Raw genomic sequence first — 26,362 nt, forward strand, 5'->3', positions numbered from 1 at the left:
CCATAGCCACCCACACTCCTAGAAAACAGATTCCACATTGGGATGAATTTACATAAGCAGTTCAACAAATGAAACACAATTATTAAGTTTCCAAGACTCTATTTCTCAAGAAACCCTAAAAATAAAAGGTGCCTTCAATCTTAAGAATTGACTGTAAGGTATAAAACTGATATGGCAAGTTAAAGTTCTCTAGCATACTTTCAGAACTTGATTTTGACATTTAGAACAAAAAGGGTCTTACATAAGTATTTGCATCTTATAAGATCAGGATGTTCAGATAGAACCCATTGACTTATGTTCTGGACTAGGGTGTACCACTACATCATTTGGAAGATAAACTTTCTTGCCAAAGGTTCATGTCATGAAAAGGAGCTGTCACCTCAGGACAGAAGGACATGTAAAGGAAGGGAGCTCTTAGCACACCTGCAGCTGTTCTGTTTGTGCACTTTTTCTAGGTAGTCACCTACATGGGCTCCCCATGAGGGCCTTGTCAGTAGCCAGCTGTGGAACTTCAGAAAACACAAGTCAGAGTTGACCTGTTGGCAAAATGGTGATACATGCATACTTGAGAAAGTTCTAAGAATAAATACCTGGGATACAGTTAGCATTTAAAAGGAATTTTCCTGCAGACTGGATTCATAATAAATCAAAGTGCATCTTAAAGCATAGCCAGAGTCTTGTTATTTTTGGAAGGCCTTATTATCCTTGTCACTCCAGTCTAGCAAGGCCAGATATGAGAGCTGTAGTTTAAACCAGGCTTCAAAGTGACCCATAGGAGGGTGTGGTACTGGTTGTCTGTTTCTACTTGACTCACATGAATGTTCAGATTTAAAAAATTACACATGGGTATTTCAAAATAACCAGATATTCATGAATATCTAGATTCCTGCCTTCTCTCACAAAAGGCCTGGTTAGAGTGACACTAGGTGGTGGCTCTGAGCCTGAGTGTTCGTGGGGCAGAACAGAACTTGCTTGGTGATCTGGACGTATAATTTCTAGCTCTAACACTAATTGAGCTAGTGGACCTCTTCTCCTTTTTCTGCACAATAGCAGCTATTGATGTTCTACAGTTGTGGTTAATTTCCTAGGTACACAAAGAAAATCTGAGGGCAAAGAATGATGAATTTGCCGGCGCAGGTGGCTCACGCATATAATCCTATCTACTTAGGAGGCTGAGATCTGAGGATCACAGTTCAAAGCCAGCCCAGGCAGGAAAGTCCGTGAGACTCTTATCTCCAATTAACCACCAGAAAACCAGAAGTGGCGCTGTGGCTCAAGCGGAAGAGTGCTCAACTTGAGCTGAACTGCTGAGGGACAGTGCCCAAGCCGAGTTCAAACCCCAGGACCAAAAAAAAACAAAAACAAAAACAAAAAAACCCAAAACAAAAGATGAATTTTTCTGTTCATACCCTACTCTACGCAATTAGCCAGGTATAGTAGGTTTTTACAATACATAACCAATTATACAAATGATTATTCAAACTAAAGGAATCAGTCAGGATGACTCAGAATGAAGGGAATGTTTTTAAGTGAATGATTATTCTCTGCTGAAATACACAGCTTCCCTGTAGCAGATGCTATATGGGGCATATGCATCTGCTCTAGAAAGTTCCCCTACTTCCTATTCTCATCTTGTGGTTTTGAGGAGGTTGGGCATGCCAGGGCTGCATCCTTGGAGGCTTTCTGCTTGGCTGGCTTCAGACAAAGATACCATTAACTCCTCAACCTGCAAGAAAATGATTTGACACAAAGGATTCCAAAATGTCCTCCTCTCCCCCTACAAGCCTGCAAACAAATGGTACAGGAATGAGGTCAGAAAGGAATCCCCCGCCTACCAGGCCACTGAATTCATTTACCTACCTCAGAGCCCATTCAGAGAAAGGGGTGGGACCGGGGAACAAGAGCTGCTTGGAGGCCAAGTGGAGTTTGGGGGTCGAGCGCTACATTACAAGATTTGACAGGCCTTTGCCAGCCTTCAGCTTCTTTGTGTCTCTCACATAATAGAGAAACGCAAACTGAGCAGCACATGATCTGTGGTTACACCCTTGGACAGAGCACACTCTTTGCAAATGCTAATAGTATTGTAGCATCCTGTCACCAGATAACACAAAAAAGGATGTTGATTTTCACATGAACCAGAACAGGCTCATTGTACCCAAGTTTGTGACCAACTTGTAGTATCTGCACATCAAAAGCCCACACCATCAGAGTACACAGCTGGGGGAGAGAATCCTACCAGAGCGGGGCACCCAACAGGGAGAACATCTAGGTCCAAATGCCTCACCCACTAGTTGGATCACAAACATGGCACATTTGATACGAATAGAATTATGTTCTATAATCGTGTGTGTGTGTGTGCTGGGCCTAGGTCTTGAACTCAGGGCTTGGGTGCTGTCTCTGGGCTTTTAGGCCATTTGAGCCATTGAAGATAAGCGTGTCAACCCACTTTCTTATCTGCACTGGCTTTGAACTGGCTTTGAGCTTTGATCTCAGCCTCTTGAGTAGTTAGGATTACAGGTATAAGCCACCAATGCTTGACCTTCTGCCGTGTGTGTGTGTGTGTGTGTGTGTGTGTGTGTGTGTGTGTGTGTGTGTGTGTGTGTGTGTAATTTAATCTTCTTAAATACTAGTACAAGAAGCAATTTACATTTGGGTTAAAAATAATAACAGCAACAACAGAAATCCTTCAACACACACAAGAAAGAATAGCTTTGTTTTAAACACATTTAAAAGAAGTAATGACTTCCATGTTAGTGACTTCACCCAAAGGAGCCTTAACACTGGTCCTGGAGGCTGTGAACATCACTCTGTGGGAGCTGCATACATACACACACTCTTGGTTTTCAAGTACCTTGGCCCTACCATTTTAGGAATTGATGATTTATGATGCAGGCCTTTCTTACACTTAGTCATAGCAACTGTCTTCTTCAGGCTAAAACATCACCTGATTTAAATGTTCCTGGGCTAGGGTGTGGCATAGGCAATAGAATGCTTGCCTAGCAAACACAAGGCCCTGGGTTCAAAGTCTAGTACTGGCCAGTACTGCCAAACAAGCAGGCAAGAAAGCAAACAAAGCACAAAACCATTCCTGATACTCTCCTAGCATTTATTACCTTTACCTCTCTTACTTTTAAAACTTCTAATAATTTTTGTAGTACTCTGCCTTAACTCTTGAGCTTTCTGAATTTATATTTTATACTAATTAGTGCAAGACTTATGATTATCTTAGTGACCAGGAGTGATTATCTTAAAAGGCGCTTTATGACATAAATATATGCTGGTTATAAACATAGAATAACCACATGAATTCTTTAATTAAAAATGCTCAAAGAAAACACATTTTTGTTTTAAGTCCTCAGCAAATAAATTCTTTACTTTTTTGATAAAGATTTTGAACTTGACTTGCAAAAAGGATGAACTGAAATTTCAACCAATATAGAGTAAGCATTAACCATGAGCAAAGTTCTGGTAGAAATGAAATAATGATGGAATTAAATGATCTTTCCCGTTCCTAGGGGCCTATAACTTCCTCATATATAAAGTGAGAGTCGTGGGAGCAAAGTACAATTAGAAAACATTTTTTTGGAGTACTAAAATGTTTGGACAGGCATCAAAATAGGAGAAAAAAATATCAGAGGAATATAGACTACAATTGTGACAAAAATTCAAGGTATGTGAAATTCAAGCTTTCAGAGAAGAGCCATAGGTAGAACTATTAGCCCATACATTTAGACTATGGGGTCAAATACTGACTCCCAAGTACACACACCTCTTTCTCTCTCATTCAAACAGGAAAACTTTGAAAGATGCTCTTTAATAATAGAATCATGTGATTTAAGTATCTTTTAATGACTTAGCAACATAAATGACCTTTGATCAAGCACAGGGCAAAATATAAGTTGCAGTGACATTTACATTTAGCGTGAGATTTAAAAAAAAATCATACAAAGTTCATTCAGTGGACAAATGGAAACAAGGGATATTTTGAGTATTTAAACATCACACAGTTATAACCAGTCATAAAGTATGCATATCTTAAAGCACATTTTCCAAATGCTAATGCAGCTGAAAGTACAACACATACCAGCTTAGAGAATTGGGTTGTAGGAGTTACTGCGATTTCATTTATTGGAGAGAGAAAATACCATACTTCTTTTATCAGATAAATACATCCAAAATAAATAAAAATGAAATTATTAAGTAGCTAAGGAATTTGTTGTTTAAACCCATACTCTAAACATTTTAAGGTAGAGTCTAACTGTATACCCTGGGATGGCCTTAAACTCACGATTCTCCTGCTTGGCCTCCCCAGTGCATACACCATCATGACTGGCAACCTCACTGTGCATCTTACATGCCAAATCTCAAGCTTGTAATGTTTCTTAGGTATTTTCTTTCTTTTCTTAGTTTTATGTTTTTGCATTTGATTACTATATAATTTGTAGGAAGGAGTGCACTGGATGAAAGCCTGGAAAATGAGGCTACTACGAAGACAATGATTAAACTAGAAAGGCTGATTGTTCCTCCTGTAAGTACAGTTCAGCCATTTCAACTGTGAGGTGAGAACATACCACACATTTCCTACTGTGCACAGCCTACACATATCCTCATCTATTAATTTGTCCTTGATTTACTCCATTCTTTGCAAAGTCTGACATGATAAACAGATGATTAGATTAGATTAGATACAGTTATACTTTAACTTCTGTGTAGCAACTGGCTGATTATTTTTTATATTTAAGTTTGAATCATTTGTAGTTTTTGAACTACAGATACAACACACAGTACTTACTGTTGAGACTGAATTTTATTTTTTTCTTTTCATAACAACTGCAATTAATAAATACTTAGTTTTCAAGGGAGGGGAGAAAGCATACGTCAACTAAAAACAAACACAAAATAACAACAAAAAAAAGCCAATCCATGAAAGAAACTGTATTGTTGAGGGGATAAGGAGTGTGAAAGGAATCACTTTTAAAAAACATATATATATTTATCAGCAACTTTTATATTTAAGTTACACTACTAACTCTCTCACAGGATTGAAAGTTCTCCTCTTCCAGTTAAAAAGAAAAAACAAAATTTAAACAAGGGGATGTGAAAAATGACTCCCTAACTTCAGCATTTGGCAAAGAATGAATCTGTAGAAATAAAGCTGGGGGGGCCTCTTATCTATCCATAATTCACAGAAACAAACAGGCTATTTCTTTATTCCTTTAGAAGTAGACATGTAGTTGTAATGGGTGTTTCTCAGCTGCACATTGTGTGATGTGTGCTCCAGTAAGGGGGCTTACTGTGGCTGTCAGGGCTTACCCCGTAAGGCCAGCTGCTAATCTTAGTGTGGACCATCACAGGGCTCTGTGCCCTTTGTGCTGACCTCTGTCCCTCACCTACAAGAAAACTGGAAATGTCCTTGACCACTTGTCTATTAAACAACATACACTGCTACTAACTGCAAAAAGGAGATGTTCCTACCTCACAGTTTAAATTAAATAGTTGCATTTACTCAACTATCGGTGACATTCTCCACCTATGCACACTGTCAAATCATGAAGGAGCTCAATGAAGAATGTATTCAGATAAAAAAAGAAACAAGTGTGTGTGTGTGTATGTGTGTAAGCAGAAAATCGTTATCAAAAAACAATCCCCAAAATAGTATAGGCCGCTCTTGATCTTTACTCAATGTAAACTGTACTCACAAAGTAGGTATGTTCTGTTAGCATAATAAAGCCTTAACAGCAAAAGAGAAAAATTTTATAAGTTAAAAATGGTGTATTTTTTTTAAAGTCTGTTAATTAATAAAATAAGTTTGTATAAAACATGAAAATGTTGGAAGAGCATTATTGTACTTGAACTGCAATGATTTAAACTTTAAATTTTGTTTTAATTTTCAACTGAGAGGGAAATGGTGACCATTATTCTGTTGCAATGATTTCTATTTAGAATAGAGGGGTAGAGAGGGAGTAGCACAGTGCTGCAGTATTTGCCTAGCAAGTCTGAGGCTCCAGGTTCAATCCCCTGAACGCTCTGCCACTCACCCTCAAAAAAAAAAGCCATAGGAAGAAAGCCTTTTCCCGATGTCCAAATATTTGACAATATTCTAAATGAAATAAGTCAATTGATTATTCTTAATCTTTTCCATCCCCTGCCATGGGTTTCTGTTAATAGAAAAAAAACCCCTACTGTTAACAGAAAGCCCAACTTAAGTACACAACATTCAAAATAAATGAATTCTGAATGGATGTCGAGTGTGGAAAAATATCAACTGAAGGTAAGCTGCTACTAATCGCTTCTAAAACAATTTCTAACCTAGCAATCAAGGCTGGTTTTTTTTCACTGATTACACTCTGAATTGTTAAAATCCAAATTTACCTATCTGAAGATCTTCCCTTAATCAGTTTTTCCCTCCCCTTATAACTGAATTAACAGTTAACTAATGCCTGGGAGGAGAACACTATAGTTACAGATGATGACTTAGCAGGCTACTATCATTTTATATACAAATGATAACTTAAAAAAAAGTACTATTCCAAAATGACTAGCATTACATTTCTGAAAAAGACACAGTGAGTACCATGGATAATGAATTACACTAGTGCCACCACAAATAAGACAACAGAGTAGAAAGCAAGTTTCCTATCTTCAAGGACTAGCCTGAGTGGCTAGGCCAATTATACTGATCTGTCACCTTGATACAATTATATAGGATGATAATGCCATTTTCACTGTTCTTCCAGTCAAAAGGCAGCTGAGGGTCAAAGTGCCTGAAACACACATGAATTATTTTCCCCTATGACTTTTATTGTATGTTTAAGAAGGTGGAATAGCAGAAGGAAGAGAGGCAGGACAAAAGACTGACGTTTTGTTTCTTCAGATGTATGCAGAGGCGGTTATGAGGATTCTGTAAAAATAAATCCATTTGATAAATTTAGGTCTGGAAAGACAAATGCAGCGTTTCTCAACAAACTTTAATTATTACATGATCATAAAAAATTGAAGCCCAACTATCTCTGTTTGCTAATTTTGTTAAAATGATTCTTAAATCACCTTTCACAAAGCATTAGCATAATTTTTATCTAACATGTGAATGAAAATATATTAAAATTCATTTTCTATATAAAAATTGTAAGACATTTAAAAATTGGTTGATAAAGAAGAATCTGTGTGGCTGTGTTGGATATAAACACCTCAGCAAATAGGGATTTAGTAGGATTTAGTGGATCTGCAGAGTACAATCTGATCACTTGTCCAATTCAGAGACAGTTTGCAAAAGTCCACAGTCATAGAGTACATGGTTTGGTCATAGAGCAAACAGGTAGGGGACAAAGAGAGCTGGGATCTTTTTCCTACGCTCAGGCTTTAGGTGCACAAGTATTACCACTATTTGACTCTTAAGACTGTCCTGAACTGCTCTTGGGGTACACACTCTAGCAGATAAAAGACATGCAATTACATCTCTGGAAGCAATTACAACTCTAGATATTATACTGTGAATAACATAGAGGATATATATAGCTAGTATTTTAATAGTTTCTGTGGCTTTCATGAATTCTTTCTTCCAAAGACCATGTTGTAAACAATCTTGTCATGTACATTCTGGTACTAAACAGAAATTCTAAATAAAGGAAGAATTTAAAATACTTATATCTGTTGGCCTATACCTATAATCCTAGTTACTCAGGAGGCAGGAATTAAGAGTATTAGGGTTCAAAACCAGCCTGGGCAGAAAGTTTGTGACTGCATCTCCACCAAATGCTGGGTGAAGTAAGAGGAGCCTGTCATGGCAACCAACCAGGAGACTGAGATTGGGAGGGTAACAGTTTTGGCAAAAAGGTTCTTAGGATCCCATCTCAACAAAAAGAGCTGAGTCTGGTGGTATGCATGTCATCCCAGCTATAGAAGAAAGCTTAAACAGGAGGATCATGGTCCAGGCTAGTTGGGGAAAAAGTGAGACCCCCACCTCAGTGATAACTAGAGGTGTGGTTCAAGCAGTAAAAAAAATAGGTACTGTTTTTAGTAAGTTTCATCACTAGGATGATACTGGAATACTTTCTGCATGTAAAATAAATTTTCAAGCACTGAAGATATAGAAAACATTTACAAATACTGCCACTTATACAAGCATGATATCATTTTTGGCTTGTGTTAAAGATATTCTGTATTTTTATAGACTTTTATGTATCTGTCTTTCAAAGAAACAAAATAAAGTATCAAACCTTTTCTGAAATCCCTTGTTCCTTCCCTTTAGTAGTAGTGCCCCATTAAGAACAAGGATCTGAATAGCGCCTCCCTTTCTCCCTGGCCTTCTTCTCAGGCCTGTACCCTTACAGTATAGAGCAAGACGTAACATGAAGCCCACTGCTGGGGCGCATGAGTTGCTAGTGACAGAACCTTCTACAGTCCCACTCCTTCCATTTCAGTGAGTATTTCATTAAGTGATAATGGCTTGTTCATAGTGGTTTTCTTTTCTCAACTCCTTCACTAAAAGCAACTGACTTACCAATAATAATTGCTAAATGATGATCAGCAACTGGAAATGTACTAGCGAAGTCCTTAACTATATATTTTATTAGGAACATGGCTTATAATGGCAGACTATAGAACCAGACAACAGTCAAAAGGAGCAATAGATTCTAAGGCTATATAAACAAATTTAAATAGAAAAAGAGTATTGATAATTTTTTTAAAAAGTAGAGTTAGATTAAGGATTCCTCAAATGAGTAGCTATGCAATCAGCTGAAAATAAACACATACACAATTAAGCGCTGACTATGACCATGAGGAGTAAATTAATGACAGCTAAAGTTCAATTCCTCAGTGCAGTAAATGTGTCACTTACTATAAAATCTCTCAGCCCTTTGCTCACCTGTTTTCTGCATAAAATGTGTTGTAGAGAATATTTTTAGCTTAGACAGAGGGAATCAAAGATTTGAAGGACCAGTATAGTTTTAGAGATCCATGTCACTAAAATGCTAAAAGCAAGTTAGAACAGAATAAACTAGTAAGAAAAATTTAAAATATAAATTATGTTTTTAGTACTAATGCAGAACTTTTACTTACCTAATACAATTTACTTCTCCTGATGAAGAGCCTCAATGAAAGCATCAAGTTTTTCTTGAATCTCTCTAACTTTCTCTAGGGAGATAAAAAGATAATAACTTAGTTAACTAAAAACAAATTTATTTTTCAAATGTACTACAAGCAAATCACCAGAGATGATGATTAAACAATGTAGTATATTTATTGAACTATCTTAAGAAAAGGAAAAAAATTAGTCCCAGTACACCATCCAAGATGGACTAATGTGCATATGGCTTAGAGTAGCAGTGCTCAGCCACCCTTTGGAAGGGTGGCCGATCCTTTAAAGGGGCCTCTAGAAATAGTTGTTGACTCTTTCACAGAAAAAGACACATACAGGTATGTGTACAAGTTATGTATAGGATTACTTTAATACATTCTCTGACTCTCTGAAGCTCTATTGAGGACTCATAGCAATTTCTGAAACAGGAAACTCTAAAACATTTTTAACAATTAAAATGATATAGGTGGGTATTTAACTGGCCTTAGGCTGGAAAAAAATTTTTTTTTTTTGGTTGGTCATGGGCTTGAACTCTGGGCCTGGGTGCTGTCCCTGAGCTCTTCAGCTCAAGGTGAGTACTCTAGACCACTTGAGCCAAAGAGCCATTTCCAGTTTTCTGGTGGTTAATTGGAGATAAGGGTCTCAGGAACTTTCCTGCCCGGGCTGGCTTTGAACTGTGATCCTCAGATTTCAGCCTTCTGCATAGCTAGGATTACAGGTGTGAGCCACCAGCAACTGTCTGGAAAGTGATTTTTAAATAAAAAATAATGGAACAAGTTATACAGAAAAGATCAACCAACATAAGTGTATAGTGATTCATGTAATCAAAATATCATCAAATTAAAAGACAAAAAGGAAACTATATTACAACCAGGAGGAACAATATCTTGAAAACACACATAGAAAAGCACTTCCCCAGGTATGAGCCACAATTACTAAAGGTAGATTTTTAAATTTAATTGATTAAAAAATTTTCATGTCTATAGACTTATAGATACAACTTCTAATTTCTCGGAAATGCAGGTTTTCTCCACAAATATAAACTCTTCTTAAATGTGGAAAAATCATGACTTATAATACTTCATTGCAGCTTAAAATGTTGATTATAACATGATCACAGATGTTTTTGTCCTTTTAACGCAGTTTAACCTAGTAATGGGAGTGACTAAGGGCTAACTGGTTCAAAACAGATGCAGCGTGGCAAACATGCTTTGTATCCATCCTTAAGTCCTAGATGATAAATTTAATCTTCTGTACTTACATCTTTTACACTTCAAATAAATAGTTGCCTCTGGAGATATAAGTATCCCTTCTTATCAGCCAAGGGGGTGTTAGTAACAAGTACATTTTAAAAGGAAGAATTTCCCTTTTTGTAAGTTCCTACTAGCATAGCTGGAATGTTAGAAAGTATCCTATGGTTATATGTAAAGAACATAACTTTTCCATATTCTTTTCTTCTGAAAATCTAGTATTTCTAATTGTTGGTATTAGATTAAGATTAATACAGATCTGAAAGGAAGTTGCTCTTATTTTGATTAAAATACTTTTTGAGAAAATATGGTATTAGTTACTCTTTACATGTAAGATTAAGTTAGAGAGACTGGACAAAGAATTCCAATCCATCTCTGAAGTATACTCTACATTTTTTGGTATACTGGTTTCTTTTAAACAGCAGTCAAACTATTAAACAAAGCCAAATTGTTAGTTCAGATATTAATTCATTTAATTGAATATTAACTCATCTAGTTGCCTAGAAACAGATGAACTGTTTTTATTTGTGGAAGCTAGACCTAAAAGACATATTCATGGATATGAACGCACATATACATATCATATATATGGATAAATATAGCCTAACTGATTACTTATAAAAAGGAGGAGAGTAGGAAGAAGATATCCTGCAACTACATAGAGAAGTAGCATAAAGAACCATAGTGAGAGCTGTTGATCAGTAGGACGTTCAGAGAAGGGAAAGAGAAAGGCTGTTGTGAGGGTGGTTCAAGCAAGAAGGGTTTGGGCTAACAAGGATGAAATAGAATAAATACCTTTAAAATAGATTGTAGATTGTCAGAAAGTATGATAAAGAAAAAAAAAGAAAGGAAACTCGTTGAATTGTGTTAGGAAGGGGAGTGGATAAGGAAGAGTGATGGGGAGATTGACTGGAATACACTGTATAAAACCTTGGAAACATAACAATGAATGCCCCTACCTCTTGTTAAACTTACTTTTTTCAATCCATAGTTACAATAGATTCACGTAAGTATAGTTCCTCAGTCTTTCTCTCTCTCTCTTTCTTTCTTTCTTCCTTTCTTTTTCTTTCTTTCTTTCATAAAGTAAGAAGGTGAAGGAAAAATGTTTTCTAAATTGTCCTATAGTTTTAGAATGGATAGATCTTTAAAAAAAAATCTAACTTGACAAGCACAATACCTGGAAATTCCAATGAGGTGTTTAAGTCCACAGCAGCATCTTTAGCCACTTCACTAAAAAACAGTTCTACTGTGTACCAGATGAGGTGAGAAAATCTGATTTCATTGCATTCATGATTTGAGAGAAGTAGGCAGTTGAAGGGCACTACCTCCCTCCTCAGCTGAGCGGACCACCTGTGGGTGAGGACCTCAGAAGCATCACCAGAGCTGTCTATACTGAAAGACACTGAGAGGAAGCTGTGTAACTCAGTGACATCTGACAGCCTTATGCTATTAATAGGTAAGCATTTTTTTTTTTTTGGTTGGTCGTGGGGCTTGAACTCTGGGCCTGGGCGCTGTCCCTCAGCTCTTCAGCTCAAGGCCAGCGCTCTACCACTTGAGCTAGAGTGCCACTTCCAGGTAAGCATTTTTTAATAAGTGAAAATAAAAGGATTATTACATGAAAGCCACGGAATTAAAAAAAGTTAAATTTCCTTTAAAAGTTATTTTAAAAATGTTACACTCCAGGTGGGTGCTGGTGGCTTATATCTTGAATCCTAGCTACTCAGGAAGGCAAGAGCTGAGAATCACAGTTTAAAGCCAGTCTGGGCAGGAAAGTTGGTGAGATTCTATTTCCAAGGAACAAGCAAAGAAGTTTGAGTAGAGGTATGGCTCAAGTGATAGAGTGCCAGCTCAAAAGAAAAAGTAGAGTGCAAGCAAGAGGCCCTGAGTTCAAGCCTTGGTACTACTGTATACACATACACACACACACATACACACACACACACACACACACACACACACACACACACACACACTATAATTAGACTATAAGGATAAAAGACTGGCATGCCTTAAAAATCTCAAGGACACAAAAGTAAGTGACTAGAAGTAATGGGAAATAAGTTACTAGAGTAATGGGAATGGGCAGTGAGAAGAAATGGAGGTAAGTGTTAATAAGAAAAAAGCTGTTGTAAATCAAAGAAAGGTTGGACAAATAGGATTGCATGAAACTGCAGAGCTTCTGCATGGCAAAGGACATAGCTAGCAAGATCAATAGAAAACCCATGGATTGGGAGATCTTCATTAGCATTACAACAGACAAGGGTCTAATATCAAAAATATACTTAGAACTCAAAAAACTAAATCCCCCAATAACAAATCCTCAAAGAAACAACCACCCCATCAACAAGTGGGCTAAAGACTTAAAGAGAAACCTCTCTGAAGAGGAAATAAGATGGCCAATAGATACATAAAGAAACGCTCAACTTCTCTAGCCATAAAAGAAATGCAAAAATCAAAACAACATTGAGATTCCACCCTACCCCAGTTAGAATGGCTATAATCAAGAAATCTAATAATAACACATGCTGGAGGGAATGTGGCCAAAAGGAAACCCTACTGGATTGTTGGTGTGAGTGTAAACTTGTTCAACCACTTTGGAAAGCAATATGGAGGTCCCTCAAAAAACTCCACATAGAGCTCCCCTATGATCCAGCAATCCCACTTTTGGTCATTTACCCAAATGATTACAAACAAGACCATACTAAAGCTACCAACACAACTATGTTTACTGCAGCATTATTTACCGTAGCTAAGATATGGAACCAACCAGATGCCCCTCAGTAGATGAATGGATCAAGAAAATGTGGTATAATATACACAATGGAATTCTATGCCTCCATCAGAAAGAATGACATTGCCCCATTTGCTAGGAAATGGAAAGACTTGGAAAAAATTATATTAAGTGAAATTATATTAAGACAGGCCCAAAGAAACATAGGTCCCATGGTTTTCCTTATAACTAGTATATCTAGGTCAAGCAGAAAAGATCAAAAGCTATACCATAGAAGATGATGTTAAGGGAAATGAACTCCAAGATAGGGACACAAGTGGATTTTTCTTTCTTGCTATTGCTTTTAATATATTTATAAGGTACTATGTGAATTTTTTGTTTCTTTGGTATGTTCCTCCCCCATGGTATAACCCCTGTTTTCACTGTTTTTAATTCTGATGACCTGCATCTTGTATATACATTTTTCTAATTTGGGCAGGGGAAGGGAAGAGAAAACACAAAATGCTTAAATAGGGATACAGGTTGACCCACTGTAACAATGAGAGGTACAAGACACTATGTTGAAAACTAACTTTATAACTTCAGGCACGAGGGTGGGGGGGTGGGAGGAGGGAGGAATTGGGGAGGGAAGAGATGGTGGGGAAAACAAAGGAGTGGGTAACAATGCTCTATAGGAAATGTACTCATTACCTTACTCATGTAATGGTAACCCCTCTGTACGGCATCTTTACAATAAAAAGTATATATTAAAAAAGAAAAAAAGCCGGTATCAGGAATATAGTTTTTTGACACAACCTAAAGAATCTGTCTTCACCAAATGATGCACTTGGTGGAGAAATGTGGGGCACAGAAGACACTTTACCTCATTCAACCCTGTTCCTGTTGTAACTAAAGGTGAGGATGTTAAGGCTCAAGGAACCAGCCCTGTCTGGGCTCTTGACTCAGAAACACTCTGCAATCATCGGCCGAGTCTGAATAAAGAAGATGGTACTACTTCAACTGTATTTGTGTTGCCTTCTATGTAAAATCAGGAGTATTTTGATAAAAATCAGAAATATGGGTACAGATCATCATGGTCAATTATAAAGCAAACGTTGTTTCTAAACTTAAGTCTTTATACTAAACATAGCTGAAGAATGCTTATAAATTTTGTGACCTACTTGATAAATTAAACCTACTAAGGAAAGGATTCATGAACTATTTGTTACAAAATTCTACATGTAATGAGTATGCTGTCTACTTTCTATTATCCAATGTTTACCTAAAAGATGAATTATTTCAAACATCAATTCATTGTGCTTCTTGATTGAATCATGAATATTCCCATAATCCCCAACTCATAAACCGCCAGTCTCAGTGAATGAAGTTTCTTCTCTTTATCCTCTCTTCAAATGCTTTAACACCCATTTGCATTTTGGGTCTTTTTATCTCCACATGAAATGATACTGCTACTCTCAATTGCTTTTTACAACTTCTGATATTTGCTTTAAAAGTCTCAAATATAGACTAATCTGTAATTATGTTTTGAATACATTGAATACTAAAAGGCCAAACCCGGGAGGAGGTTCACTTCAGTGGTTAATAACAGTTGAGAATGGAAACAAAGGATCACATACAAAATACTGCCACGTGCATCAAACTAGACCTTCTTATAACATGCGATGTTTTAAAAGATAGCATAAAGAAATAAGCTACAAACTGATGCAGTGTATTTTAAGCAAACCATGCATCCAACACATCCAAATGTACCTTAATAACTGTTTTACAACATGTTGCAGAAGCACTTTGTGCCATGCCTCAAGCACATTATAGTGAAATTTTGCTGTAACAAGCTGTTCTCCAAAAGGCTGAAAATTAAGCTGTTCCAGAAAAGGTTTGCTTTTTGTTAGACTATTATACTATCTAAGAGTTCCTTACAAACTCAGCATCTAAGGAAATCTATGACATGGGGAAATATAGGAGGGAGGATAGTTGGATAAGAGACCAGTTTAAGATGGTAAAATCTAGTAAATATATGGTTTCAGCAAAAAAGAAAGAAAGAAAGAAAGAAAGAAAGAAAGAAAGAAAGAAAGAAAGAAAGAAAGAAAAAAGTCCCTTTTTGGAGCTGATCTTTTAAAAGATGAATCAGGCGTGCGTGCGTGCGTGTGTGTGCGTGTGTGTGTGTGTGTGCATGCATGCGCGCGCGTGCACACTGATCAATCTAGCATTCATCTTCTGAATCTTGAACTACAGTTTCTTCCAGTTCTCCCTGTAAAAAGGCATGAGTATTTAAAACTTACTCATCTATGAAAACAATCAACATTTCTGCTCCTTCTGAAAAAAGGAGGAACTTCTCCATTAGGAAGCATTAATTCATATACTTTGAGGGGACTGGGTGAAGTTGGGAGAGATGGGGAAGAATGATGGAAGGGGTAACTGTGATCAAGATGCATTGTGTCCATCAACTGACCTGTTAATTAAAATCCTTAGATATAATAAAAATAAAAAAAAATAAAGATGGGCAGTATTTCAAAACTTGGGTTTCTAAACATTGGGGATCTGTGAAGGCTAGGCTGTTTCCAATCAAATATTGAAGGGAAAATTTTTGTTTGGGCTAGAATTATATCCATTCTAACTGCTACTTATTTCAGTTGTTAGGAGTGACAATTGGTATCTATATGAAAACTGTATTGTTGTAAACAGAACCTAAAAGTGTGTTGGTCTGATTTCTGCTGTTAGGACAATGTATCTAAAACAATAACAACAACAACAACCAAATCCCCCCCCCCCCCCCCCAAAAAAAAACAAGTTAATATTTTGGCTCTTGGCTGAAGAGGCTTTACAAGTCTATGGTCTTACGTGGCTCTGTTGTTTATGGACCTGTGGGAAGGCGTGTGGTGTACAACTGCTCACTTCTTGGTCAGGAAGCAGAATGACCTAGAAAGACGGGGCCGGGGACAAGATCTGTTCTTCAAGGGTACACCTTCAGTTCTCTACTTCCTCCAACTAGGCCGCTCCTCCTAAAGGTTCAAGTACCTCCCAATAGAGCCCATAGGGAAGCACATGGCCTTAGGGGTAAATTTCAGATCCAATCTATAACATATAGCCTTCAAAGGGACATACAAAATGAAAAGCTTGATGAAAAATTTTAAAAAGAAATCTCTGACATAACCCTAATAGCAAGCGAACAGGTATTTCATATCATTGTTATAAAGGAGAGAACATAATGTAATGTGTATCTACCCACATTTACTAGTTTTAAGATAATGAGTCAGTTTTAAAATATTGTGGCACTTTGCCATTATCTTTATAACTGTGGAATCTTAAACTGTGATTTGTCTATAGTGAGGGAATATGTCCCAAATTAATGCCTCTATCATTTTAAAATCTAGATTGAGATGTAGCATTCTGATCGTATGCTTATAATTACATCTTTCCTAATAGTCTTTTTTGTTTAATCCTTAATACCTTTTATTCTATGGTAACCTTCTGGTTAAAAAAACAAAAACAAAAACAAAAAATATTATCAGAAATTGCCCGATTATTCTCACAGTGCTATGTGATTCATTTTGAAAACATCAATTTTATGATTTTTCCCCCTAAGATCAATGTAGGCTATAGTAAGGAATGCTTATATGAATCATCTACTTAACAAAAAGTCCGTCATTTAAAACCATGTAGTCTAACATAAAATTTGCTATGTAATATAAGCCTATGACTATTATCCACTGTTCATATCAACCATTCATAGTTATCTGCCGTAACCAAAACTAGACTTACAGATGACCACTAAAAAGTGCTTGCTTTCTGACTGCAAACAACACTAAAAATCCATGAGTCACAGTATATCTGTTGAATATATAAACAACTTAATAGTGACCTGTGAATAAGTTCAACTTCCAATTTTTTTTAGACTCTTTTTTTTTTTTTGGGTCCGGTCATGGGGCCTGAACTCTGGGCCTGGGCGCTGTCCCTCAGCTCTTCAGCTCAAGGCTAGCGCTCTACCACTTGAGCCACAGCACCACTTCCGGCTTTTTTCTTTTTGCTTATGTGGTGCTGAGGAATCGAACCCAGGGCCTCGGGCATGCAAGGCAAGCGCTCTACCACTGAGCCACCTTCCCAGCCCTTTTTTTTAGACTCTTAATGGAAATATTTCTACAGGCTCCTTTAGGTGAATATAATAAAGACTTCTTCCAACTCCTTTTATATACCTTGAAGCCTGCTCTCTAAAAGACTGGCATGGCTGAACATGGAAAAGGCTCATATTCAAGTTTTTATAAACTTTCCTAAGTGGGTGGCAAATCAATTGCAGCCAACTATGAATAATTATGCATTGGCCTTACTTAACACCCATCCAGATTCTTGCCAATATCAAGAGTACTTTTTGCTACCTGATACTAGAAGACTCAGCTATTAAGAGTGGGAGCTATATAATTCATTGTTTTTAAGTTACATTTTATCTTCTGATAAGCCAAACTAAATAGCTACATATTTAGAGTATATCATTTTGATTTCTTTCAGAAATGAGTCTGTTGAGGAACCTTATAATAAAGACCTCCATGAAATTCATGATTAAATGCAACCATTTGGTTCTTTCTGTGTGTGACTCAGTGTCCACCTTGAGAGGACAGTGAGTGCAATACTGTGGTCTCATGGATACCCTGATCCAGGTAATGAGCTTTTCCTCCCACGTGCCTCAGTCATTTTACCTCCAATAAAGTAATAGAACCGTTGAGCTTGTACTTTGAGGAGTTAGTAGTTTTAGCCCGAGTTTCATTTTCCTTCATTTACCTAGATTTTCCCTTTCCTTCCATTCAGTATTTTCACTGAAGATTGAAATAGGTATTTTTGTCTTCTGCAGAGAAGAGATGTTTGAAAGCTGTCTCAAAAAAATTTTTTTTTTATAGATCAGAAAATTAATGAAGAAACTAAAAAGCTTGTTTGTAGAAGATACACCATTAGCTAGGATGATCACACCCTATATCAGTCCTGGGGCTTGAACTCAGGCCCTGAGTGCTATCCCTGAGCTTTTGTGCTGACATTTTACCTCAAGTCACAGCTCTATTTCCAGCTTTTTTTTTTTTCCTTGTTGATTAATTGGTGATAAGAGTCTCATTGACTTTTCCTGCCCTGGCTGGCTTGGAACCTTGACCCTGAGATCTCAGCCTCCTGAGTAGCTAGGATTATAAGCATGAGCCACTATTGCCTACTATGGTCTTGCTTTTTTTTTTTTTTTTTATTGTAAAAATACTGTACAGAGGGGTTACAATTGCATGAGTAGGGTAATGAGTACATTTCCTATTGAGCATTGTTACCTCCTCCTTTGTTTTTTGGTCTTGTTTTTCAAATCAGTAATTTAAGACCGTTCTGCAGGGCAGGGGTGGGGATGACACTGTCACACTGAAAAATTATGTTTGCTCAGATCTTGGAATATAAAATGTTAGAAATATCTATAGCATTTATTTTCAGCAGCAGAAATAAAACAATGAACTTTTACAGGATTTACAAGCATTTTTCCTAGTAAAAGCCAAGTAAGTTTTACCATAAGATTATTTATTTTGCATTATTTTATATCAGTATATAAAATGTTCCAAATTGTGCCTATCGTATCGTTATGGCCAAAAAACAGTTGTCTTATAGGCTAATTTGCTAGTAATACTTGGATTTATCCCTTCTTAAGACTATCATGTCAGAGTAAATATTTTTCTTTCAATCCTATAGGAAAACCTAAATACTAACATTAAAAAATAAGATTTAGGCAATTAATTGCAATGACTAAAAGTCATTAACATATTCTGTACTAATCAATCAAAATGCATTTAAAACATTCATATTTTTCCTCTATTCTATCCTCCTCTAGCCTTAAAAGTACATATTACTCTGAATTTTGCTAGGAGTAATATTCAAACATTTTAAGAAAAGGAAAACCACCCAGGCAGCCTTTAATGAGATAGGGCATCATTTATCACCTGTAAAGACAGATTTATAAGAAGAGGGCCCCTTCTGTTCCTTTAAGACTGCAAAACAGATGGGAAGTGAATGGACAGTCAATGGGACAAGAAAATGCATGGGAGGTGCTGCTGTACGTATGTTCCCAGCATAAAAAAGAGGTCAAGATTGTAACTGCATGACTGGGTCCTGGAAAGGGTCTTTCTTCAAGCTGTTACAAAGACAAATGCTGTTCCTCATCCTGCTGTCAAACTGTTATAAATATTGGTTTGTCAAAAGACCTTCAGTGTTAAAACTTTAAAAAGACGACGTAACAGATGAATGAATTACGAGAATGATTTTTAAACAGTCAGCTCATTAATGTAACTTTAAAAGTAAAATAAGAACAGAGAATATCATTCTGATTTAAGAATTGAACTAAAGATTAGTGGAAAATATAAAACTGAAAATTACAAGTTTAAGCAAATTTTAAACTGAGATAAATGCAAAAAGGAAAAAGAAGTTACATCTCTTGAACTGCAAGGGGGCAGAATCTTACTAAACGTTATCACAAGGAGAACACGTATTCATTCATGTCTTGTTAGGATAATTTTGCAAGTTCTGTTACTTACCACAACTATGTTATAAGGCAGTATAAAAAAATAATTAATACAATAATTGAGCCTCCCTCATCTGAAATGTCTGGGAACAGTGGGGCTTGGCTTAGTGGTAGACTGCCAAGTGTTTGTGAGGCCCTGGATTTAATTCCAACCACTAACAAAAACAAAGTAAGTAATTAATTAAAAACAAGAGTCCTTTATTTATAAGAGACACATGTTGAAATAGTTACATTTGCCATCACAGTATCTTGAACACATCTGATCTCATTTGAAATGCTCCAGATCACAAATATTTCAGATTTTGTAGATTTTTAGATTCTGGAATATTGGTTCAGACTTTGCCAAATGAGTATCTGTGCTATTGGTACTAATTACCAATCTGAAAAATCTAAAATTTAAAATCCAATCTATAGGAGACTATCATGTCAGTACTCACAAAGTTTCTAATTTTGGAGTATTCTAGATTAGGAATCCTCAACCTACATTGGTTCAGTAAGTCAGAATAAGGATCAGAAAAAGGAAAATAACTTCAGAATTGATTCTATGTATTCATGAAAAAAGGAAATAACTTAAAAAAATGTTTTTTGGTGCTAGTTCTGGGGCTTGAACTCAGTAGCTGGCACTGTCTCTGAGCTTTATGCTCAAGGTTAGCACTCTACCACTTGAGCCACAGCTCCACTTCTGGCATTTTAGTGGTAAATCAGAAATAAGAGTCTCATAGAATTTCCTGCCTAGGTTGGCATTTAACTGCAATCCTCAGATCTCAGCTTCCTGAGTAGCTAGGATTACAGTTATGAACCACTGATGCCCACTCAAAAACTACTTTTATTTATTTATTTTTTTTGGGGGGTCCAGTCGTGGGGCCTGAACTCTGGGCCTGGGCGCTGTCCCTCAGCTCTTCAGCTCAAGGCTAGCGCTCTACCACTTGAGCCACAGCACCACTTCTGGCTTTTTTCTTTTTGCTTATGTGGTGCTGAGGAATTGAACCCAGGGCCTCAGGCATGCAAGGCAAGCGCTCTACCACTGAGCCACCTTCCCAGCCCCAAAAACTACTTTTAAATATAAAAACATAATTTCATTTTTTTCTGTAAGAAAAGGAAAATCATAAAATTAAAATGGCAGTGAGAATGTAGATTTATAAATCCAAGTTACTTTTTTTTGGTGGTCTGGAGTTTGAATTCAGGGCCTCATGCTTCTAAAGTAGGTATTCTTATGGCCGAGCCATGCCTTTAGCCCTGATTTTCGCTGGTTCCTTTTGAAATAGAGTTTCACTTCCTACTCAAGGGTGTTCCTGGCCAGATTCCCTTGTTAGGCTTCCTCCTAGTTAGGTTAACAGGTGTGTCCCTCCATATTCAGCTCTTCCTTGCAAAGGGTTTCAAGGACTTTTTTCTTCAGCAGGCTGGCCTTGAATCCTGAATTCTGAATTGCTTGAATTCCTAATCTCAGCATCTCAGCTTTCCAGGTAGCTAGGATTAGAGGCATGAGGTAATACTGCTTGGCTCCTGAGTTTGCCCCCTCCCCCCTCCTCTTTTCTTTTCTTTGTCAGTTGTGGAATTTGAACTCTGGGCCTGGGCGCTGTCCCTGAGCTCTTCAGCTCAAGGCTAACACTCTACCACTTGAGCCACAGCACCACTTCTGGTTTTGGGTGGTTAATTGGAGATATGAGTCTCATGGGCCTTCCTGCCCAGGCTGGCTTTGAACTGACATCCTTAGCTCTCAGCCTCCTGAATGGGATTATAGGCATGAGCCACTGGCATCCAGCTTGTTCTTTTCTTTCTTCTATCTTCTCTCCTTTCTATTCTTTCTCCCCTTTCCTTCCCTTTCCCTTTCCTCTCTTTCTCTTTCTTTCTTTTTAGTGAATGAAACTATATGTATATCTTCAGGAGACAAATTTGCTCTAGGTTCTTGATGATAGTTTTCATTAGGAGAATGGGCTCTAACTAGCACATATTACAAATAGAAAAAAAAGCACCAAATGATATGAACTGGGTTATCTATAGTCATCCATAAACCATAAATAAAATGTAAGTTTTATTTTTATTAATGCTGCTGTTTCTCTGAATGAGTATTCTTGAACTAAGTTGATATAAAGAAATAGAAGCAAAAGCTAGCCTTCTCTAAAAGACAGGAAGCTAGAAAAAAGAGCATTAACAATGAGCTGAAGGCATGGGATACAAGAGGAAGTTAACCCAAAGGCATCACATAAAAATGGTGCTGCGGAAATTATATCCCTAAGGACACAGTCAAGACTGTTAAGCTGTAGGGTACAGTAGCAATCTCTATAACATTTATTGTTTTAAGCTTTGCCAACTGTATTCTCTACTTTTCCACAATCCATATGTACTAGTTTTGTGATAATGGAAAGAAAAAAATATTTAAAAGAGCACTAAAATCCTGGTAGTATACGTGGTAAAGTTCTGTCTGAAGACTGATCTGTATATATGACTTTTGTATAAATTAGTGCTATTATAAGAGACAAACAAAACTGAAATTCTTGGCTGGGAAACATGTAAATGGTATAAAAAAATAGTGAACTTCCTTCAATCTCACATACTAAAGCTAGGGAATAGATTGAAAAGCTGTTTTAAGAAAAAAATAAAATGGGTTTTCTGTACCTAGGAGGTAAACAGTGAATGAGAAAAAAATCTGTTTTGTAAAATGAGCTGCACAAGTTTGAAAAGTTCATTCACTCAAGACCTAAGATAGACAGTTTCAGGGAATGAGAAGACTTAAATTTGAATTCCAACCACTGAGGAGGAGCCATGAACAATTATCATGTGGTCCATGCAACGTCTCTTGATATTGCAACCATCGAGAGATTGTATAGATAAAATATCTATTATTTTAAAGATAGAGCATATCATATAGGTTAGCTTCATTATTCCCACCAACTGGATAATAAAGATTATAAGAAATGTACTTCATGGGCTGGGAAGGTGGCTCAGTGAAGCCCTGGGTTTGATTCCTCAGTACTACATAAGCAGAAAAAGCCAGAAGTGGCGCTGTGGCTTAAGTGGTAGAGTTCTAGCCTTGAGCTGAAGAGCTGAAGAGCTGAGGGACAGTGCCAAGGCGCAGAGTTCAGGCCCCATGACCAACAACAATAGCAACAACAACAAAAAGAGATAAACGGGTTATACTGTGGAGGAGGAACATACAAAGAAACAAAAAAATCACATGATACATTATAAATACATTAGAAACAATGGCAAGAAAGAAAAAAAAAAACAGTTGTGTCCCTATCTTGGGGTTCATAACCCCTGTTCTCACTGAATTTGATGTTGGTGCCCTGCATCTTGTATATACACTTCTCTAATTTGGGGAGGGGAAGGGAAAAAACAAAATGCTTAAAGAGGGATATAGTTTGACCCATTGTAACAATGAGATGTACAGGACACTATGTTGAAGATGAACTTTACAATTTAGGTGAAGGGAAGGGGGAGAGGGGTGCGGGGAGTGTGGAGGTGGGAGGGAAGGGATAGTAGAGGAAAAACAGGAGGACCAAAAATGCTTGATAGTAAATGTACTCATTACCTTGCTCATGTAACTGATGTAACTGTAACCCCTCTATACAGTATTTTTACAATAAAAACCGTATTAAAAAAGAGAAAAAGGAAATTACTTCACAAGGGTTATGGGCTTAATACATATGATGCCCGTATGTATGTATATACTAATCCTTTGGGAGTTCTTGCTTCTTAAAAATTACTATTTTGCTTAATTTTATTTTCTCTAATGTTACATGGGCTAATGGATTGTTTTATAATCAGATTTAAGTTTTAATTACTAGTTTCAATTTTTTCCATCTTAAAAATGGGAGAACACACAAAAACATAAAAATTAAAAAGAAAAACAAAGCTTAATACCACTTTGAATTTCATTTAATTTTTATAAATTTTATCAATGAATTTTATTTAATTTTTATGTTTCTCATAAAAAAAGGGTAAGCATTTTTAAGAAGGGAAAACAGCCAAGCTTTAGATTTTTAGTATATTCCCTGGGCTTTTGAAAAAATCCCAAAATATTTGTACAATAGTACATAAGTAAACTTATTTAAAAATGTTACATTTCAAATTCAAGCCATAGATTATTGAAGAAAAACTTAAAAAATTTTTACTTCTACGTCAGTTAAAAACTGAGTTTAGAGCATTTTGCAAACCAAGTGCAAAGTGTTGAGTATCATCAATCTTTATAATATTATGAAAAATACTCTTTTAATACTATCCAATTGATTATTTTAAAAAAGTAACACTTTCAGGCCATAGAATATATGCCTCATTCCTAAGGCACTTTGAGTGTGGATTTGCTCATGGAAACCCAGCACCAAGGCCCATCATAGGGAATTCTTGTGTAAGTAACCCCTTCTCTACCAGAAGGGACTTCCTAAGGCTTACTTTATTCTTTGTGTCAACTCTGTTCTTTTATGCTACTTGTCTCATCTATGCAGACTCAAGAGGAAATAATTATTTACATCTTCCTTAGCTGCTTTATCAGTTTCACCTTACTTTGAAAAATACTTCGATAAAGGCAGAATTTTAAAAAACGCCTTGAAGAGATTTAAGTACTGATAAAAGAAATAACTTATTCTGTAGTGAAGGGAAACACTAACACACACACTTCTACTAACAATCATTTCAAAACATACTTGAATATCAAGGAGAACAAATGCATTTAAATACATGCATTTGAATAAATTTAAAACTTCTTAGTAAACATAAAGAAATTATTAAAGCTTTATTAGTGAATTAAATGAATTGGAAATTAGGAGATCAGTGGTGATCTATTATAGAGCTGAAAAATATTTACAAGTTGTGAGGAAGGCAGTGCTAGGTAAACGAGTGAATCTGGTAAGACAGACCAGAAGAAAGGGGTCCTACAAGGAGAAGAGTTAGCCTATCTTCCCCTTCTTAGTCAAGGCCAAAGAGGATTAATGAGCAGCCTGAACTAAAAGGTCATGATCACACACTGAATGTATTGAATTATATCATACAAAATGTGGTGAATTTATGACTAAACCAAATCCCTGGCAGGGTAGATCAGGCAGGAAAATATTACAGGCACAAAAATATTTTTCTTTAAATGGTTATTTTGGTTGATTTGCAGTTCTATAGTGTAAGAGAACTGTAAGATTTAAAAAAAAAAAGAAAGCCTTGCTGGGTACCAGTGGCTCATGCCTGTAATTCTAGCTACTCAGGAGGCTGAGATCTGAGGATCATGGTTCGAAACCAGCTCAGGCAGAAAAGTCACTGTGAGACCCCCTCCGCCCCCTGCAGAGAAACAGAAATATGCCTTTATTTTCTGAAAAAAAGCTGTACCTTAATTTATAGCTATACCCATCATTAATTTTCAACACTCTTTCCTTAAAAGCAATTTAAAATTAAAGTAATATAAAGTTAAATGTATTGTCACTAAGTACCAAAGCAAATTGTTCCATGCCTATTTTTCATTTACATAGACCAAAGAAATTAAATGTGACAATAACATCTATATTTCTAATACAGAAATAAATGATTTCAAGACATGAAAACATTTCTGTAGTGCTTTCATTCATATATTATTTTTAAAATTTCACAACCCAATAAAAATATTTCAACCAGATTATCATATATAATATGATACAAATATCATATTATCATATTATATAATAATATCATACAAATTTGTTACATGTGATCATATATAAATAACACAAATAATCTTGTCCATTAGAATAATTTTTGAGTTTTCTGTTTATTTGTTTGTGCTGGTACTGGGGCTTGAACTCAGGGCCTTGATGCTGTCCTGTGAGACTCTTAACTCCAATTAACCACTCAAAACCCAGAAGTGGCATTGTAACTCAAGTGGTAGAGCTCTAGCCTAGACTACAGTGGGGCTCAGAGACAGCACCCAGGCCCTGAGTTCAAGCCCCACAACCGACAAAAACAAACAAACAAACAAATAAATAGATAAAAGAAAGCCAGGAGTGGTAGGGCATGCTTGTAATCTCAGCACTAGGGAGTCTAAGGTAGGAGAAACACCAGTAATAAGCCAGCCAGGGTTATATAACATCACTCTATCTCAAGTAAACTAAACCAAAAACCAACAGGAGATAAAAGGGAAGGCTTACTTAGAGAAGTGCTAGTAGCTAGGAGTGATAAAATAGTATAGAGGGCAAAGAAACATACTACCAAATGGGGCACACATGATGTTCTGAGACTATGGCCCTGGAACACAATAAGGTTCTCTGCAGGCGCCTCATTGTATTTTATGAGGGTACCTTTTTGGTGGTTCCTTCAGGATTAGGTATTTGGAACTCTACATTCAATGCCACCTCCTCTTTCTTTAAATCTCTTTTAAATTAATCTTATTTGAGTCTACAGAAACAAAATGAACATATTACTGTACTTGGAATTTGAACAATCTAGCAAATTTTCAACAGACACATCTTCAGATGCTATAAGTAAAAATATTTCAGTTTTATTCCAATTAATGAGACAACATGTTGTCTTGCAGTAAAACTGAACAACTACTGGTTCACGGTGGGTGGTGATGCTTGGTGGCAAGAACCATACATTCCTTTTCTGCAAATTTAAGTGCTAAATTCTGAGCACAATGTTTTCTTTTGACATGATTTTCAATCCCACTAGTTTAAGATTACTACTTGCACTCACAACAAGCCTCAAAGACGAGGTGGGCATGGAAAAAGTTTAGGAACAGTAAGTAACCAATGGAAATTGGATTAATGGGTATACTGACATTTTTTCCTCTCTTAGTGCATTAGAATAAACTCATTCTGGCT

General features: G+C 36.6%; 1 protein-coding gene and 1 long non-coding RNA gene across 6 annotated transcripts in view; one reads left to right on the forward strand and one right to left on the reverse strand.

Annotated features, from left to right (window-relative positions):
• Positions 1–3,316: 3,316 nt before the first annotated feature.
• Positions 3,317–24,450, forward strand: LOC122096930. The gene is made up of 3 exons (XR_006145440.1): positions 3,317–3,597; positions 8,152–8,158; positions 24,441–24,450. It is a non-coding gene; the product is annotated as an uncharacterized LOC122096930 (long non-coding RNA).
• Opa1 (OPA1 mitochondrial dynamin like GTPase) overlaps positions 4,419–26,362 on the reverse strand; it is a 78,868-nt gene continuing 56,924 nt past the window's right edge. For 4 of the 5 annotated variants that reach the window (XM_042667418.1, XM_042667417.1, XM_042667398.1 and 1 more), the window contains 2 exons: positions 9,061–9,135; positions 4,419–6,901 (listed from right to left, as the gene is read on the reverse strand). In XM_042667418.1, the coding sequence (XP_042523352.1) occupies positions 9,071–9,135 (65 nt within the window). In that variant the 3' untranslated portion in view covers positions 4,419–6,901; positions 9,061–9,070. Of the gene's footprint in view, positions 6,902–9,060; positions 9,136–14,300; positions 14,304–26,362 lie in introns of those variants that run through there. The other variant, XM_042667416.1, reaches the window with a different exon arrangement.

This window comes from Dipodomys spectabilis, unplaced genomic scaffold, assembly GCF_019054845.1.
Source record: "Dipodomys spectabilis isolate Male_0828 unplaced genomic scaffold, ASM1905484v1 ptg000017l, whole genome shotgun sequence".
Lineage (NCBI taxonomy): Eukaryota > Metazoa > Chordata > Mammalia > Rodentia > Heteromyidae > Dipodomys > Dipodomys spectabilis.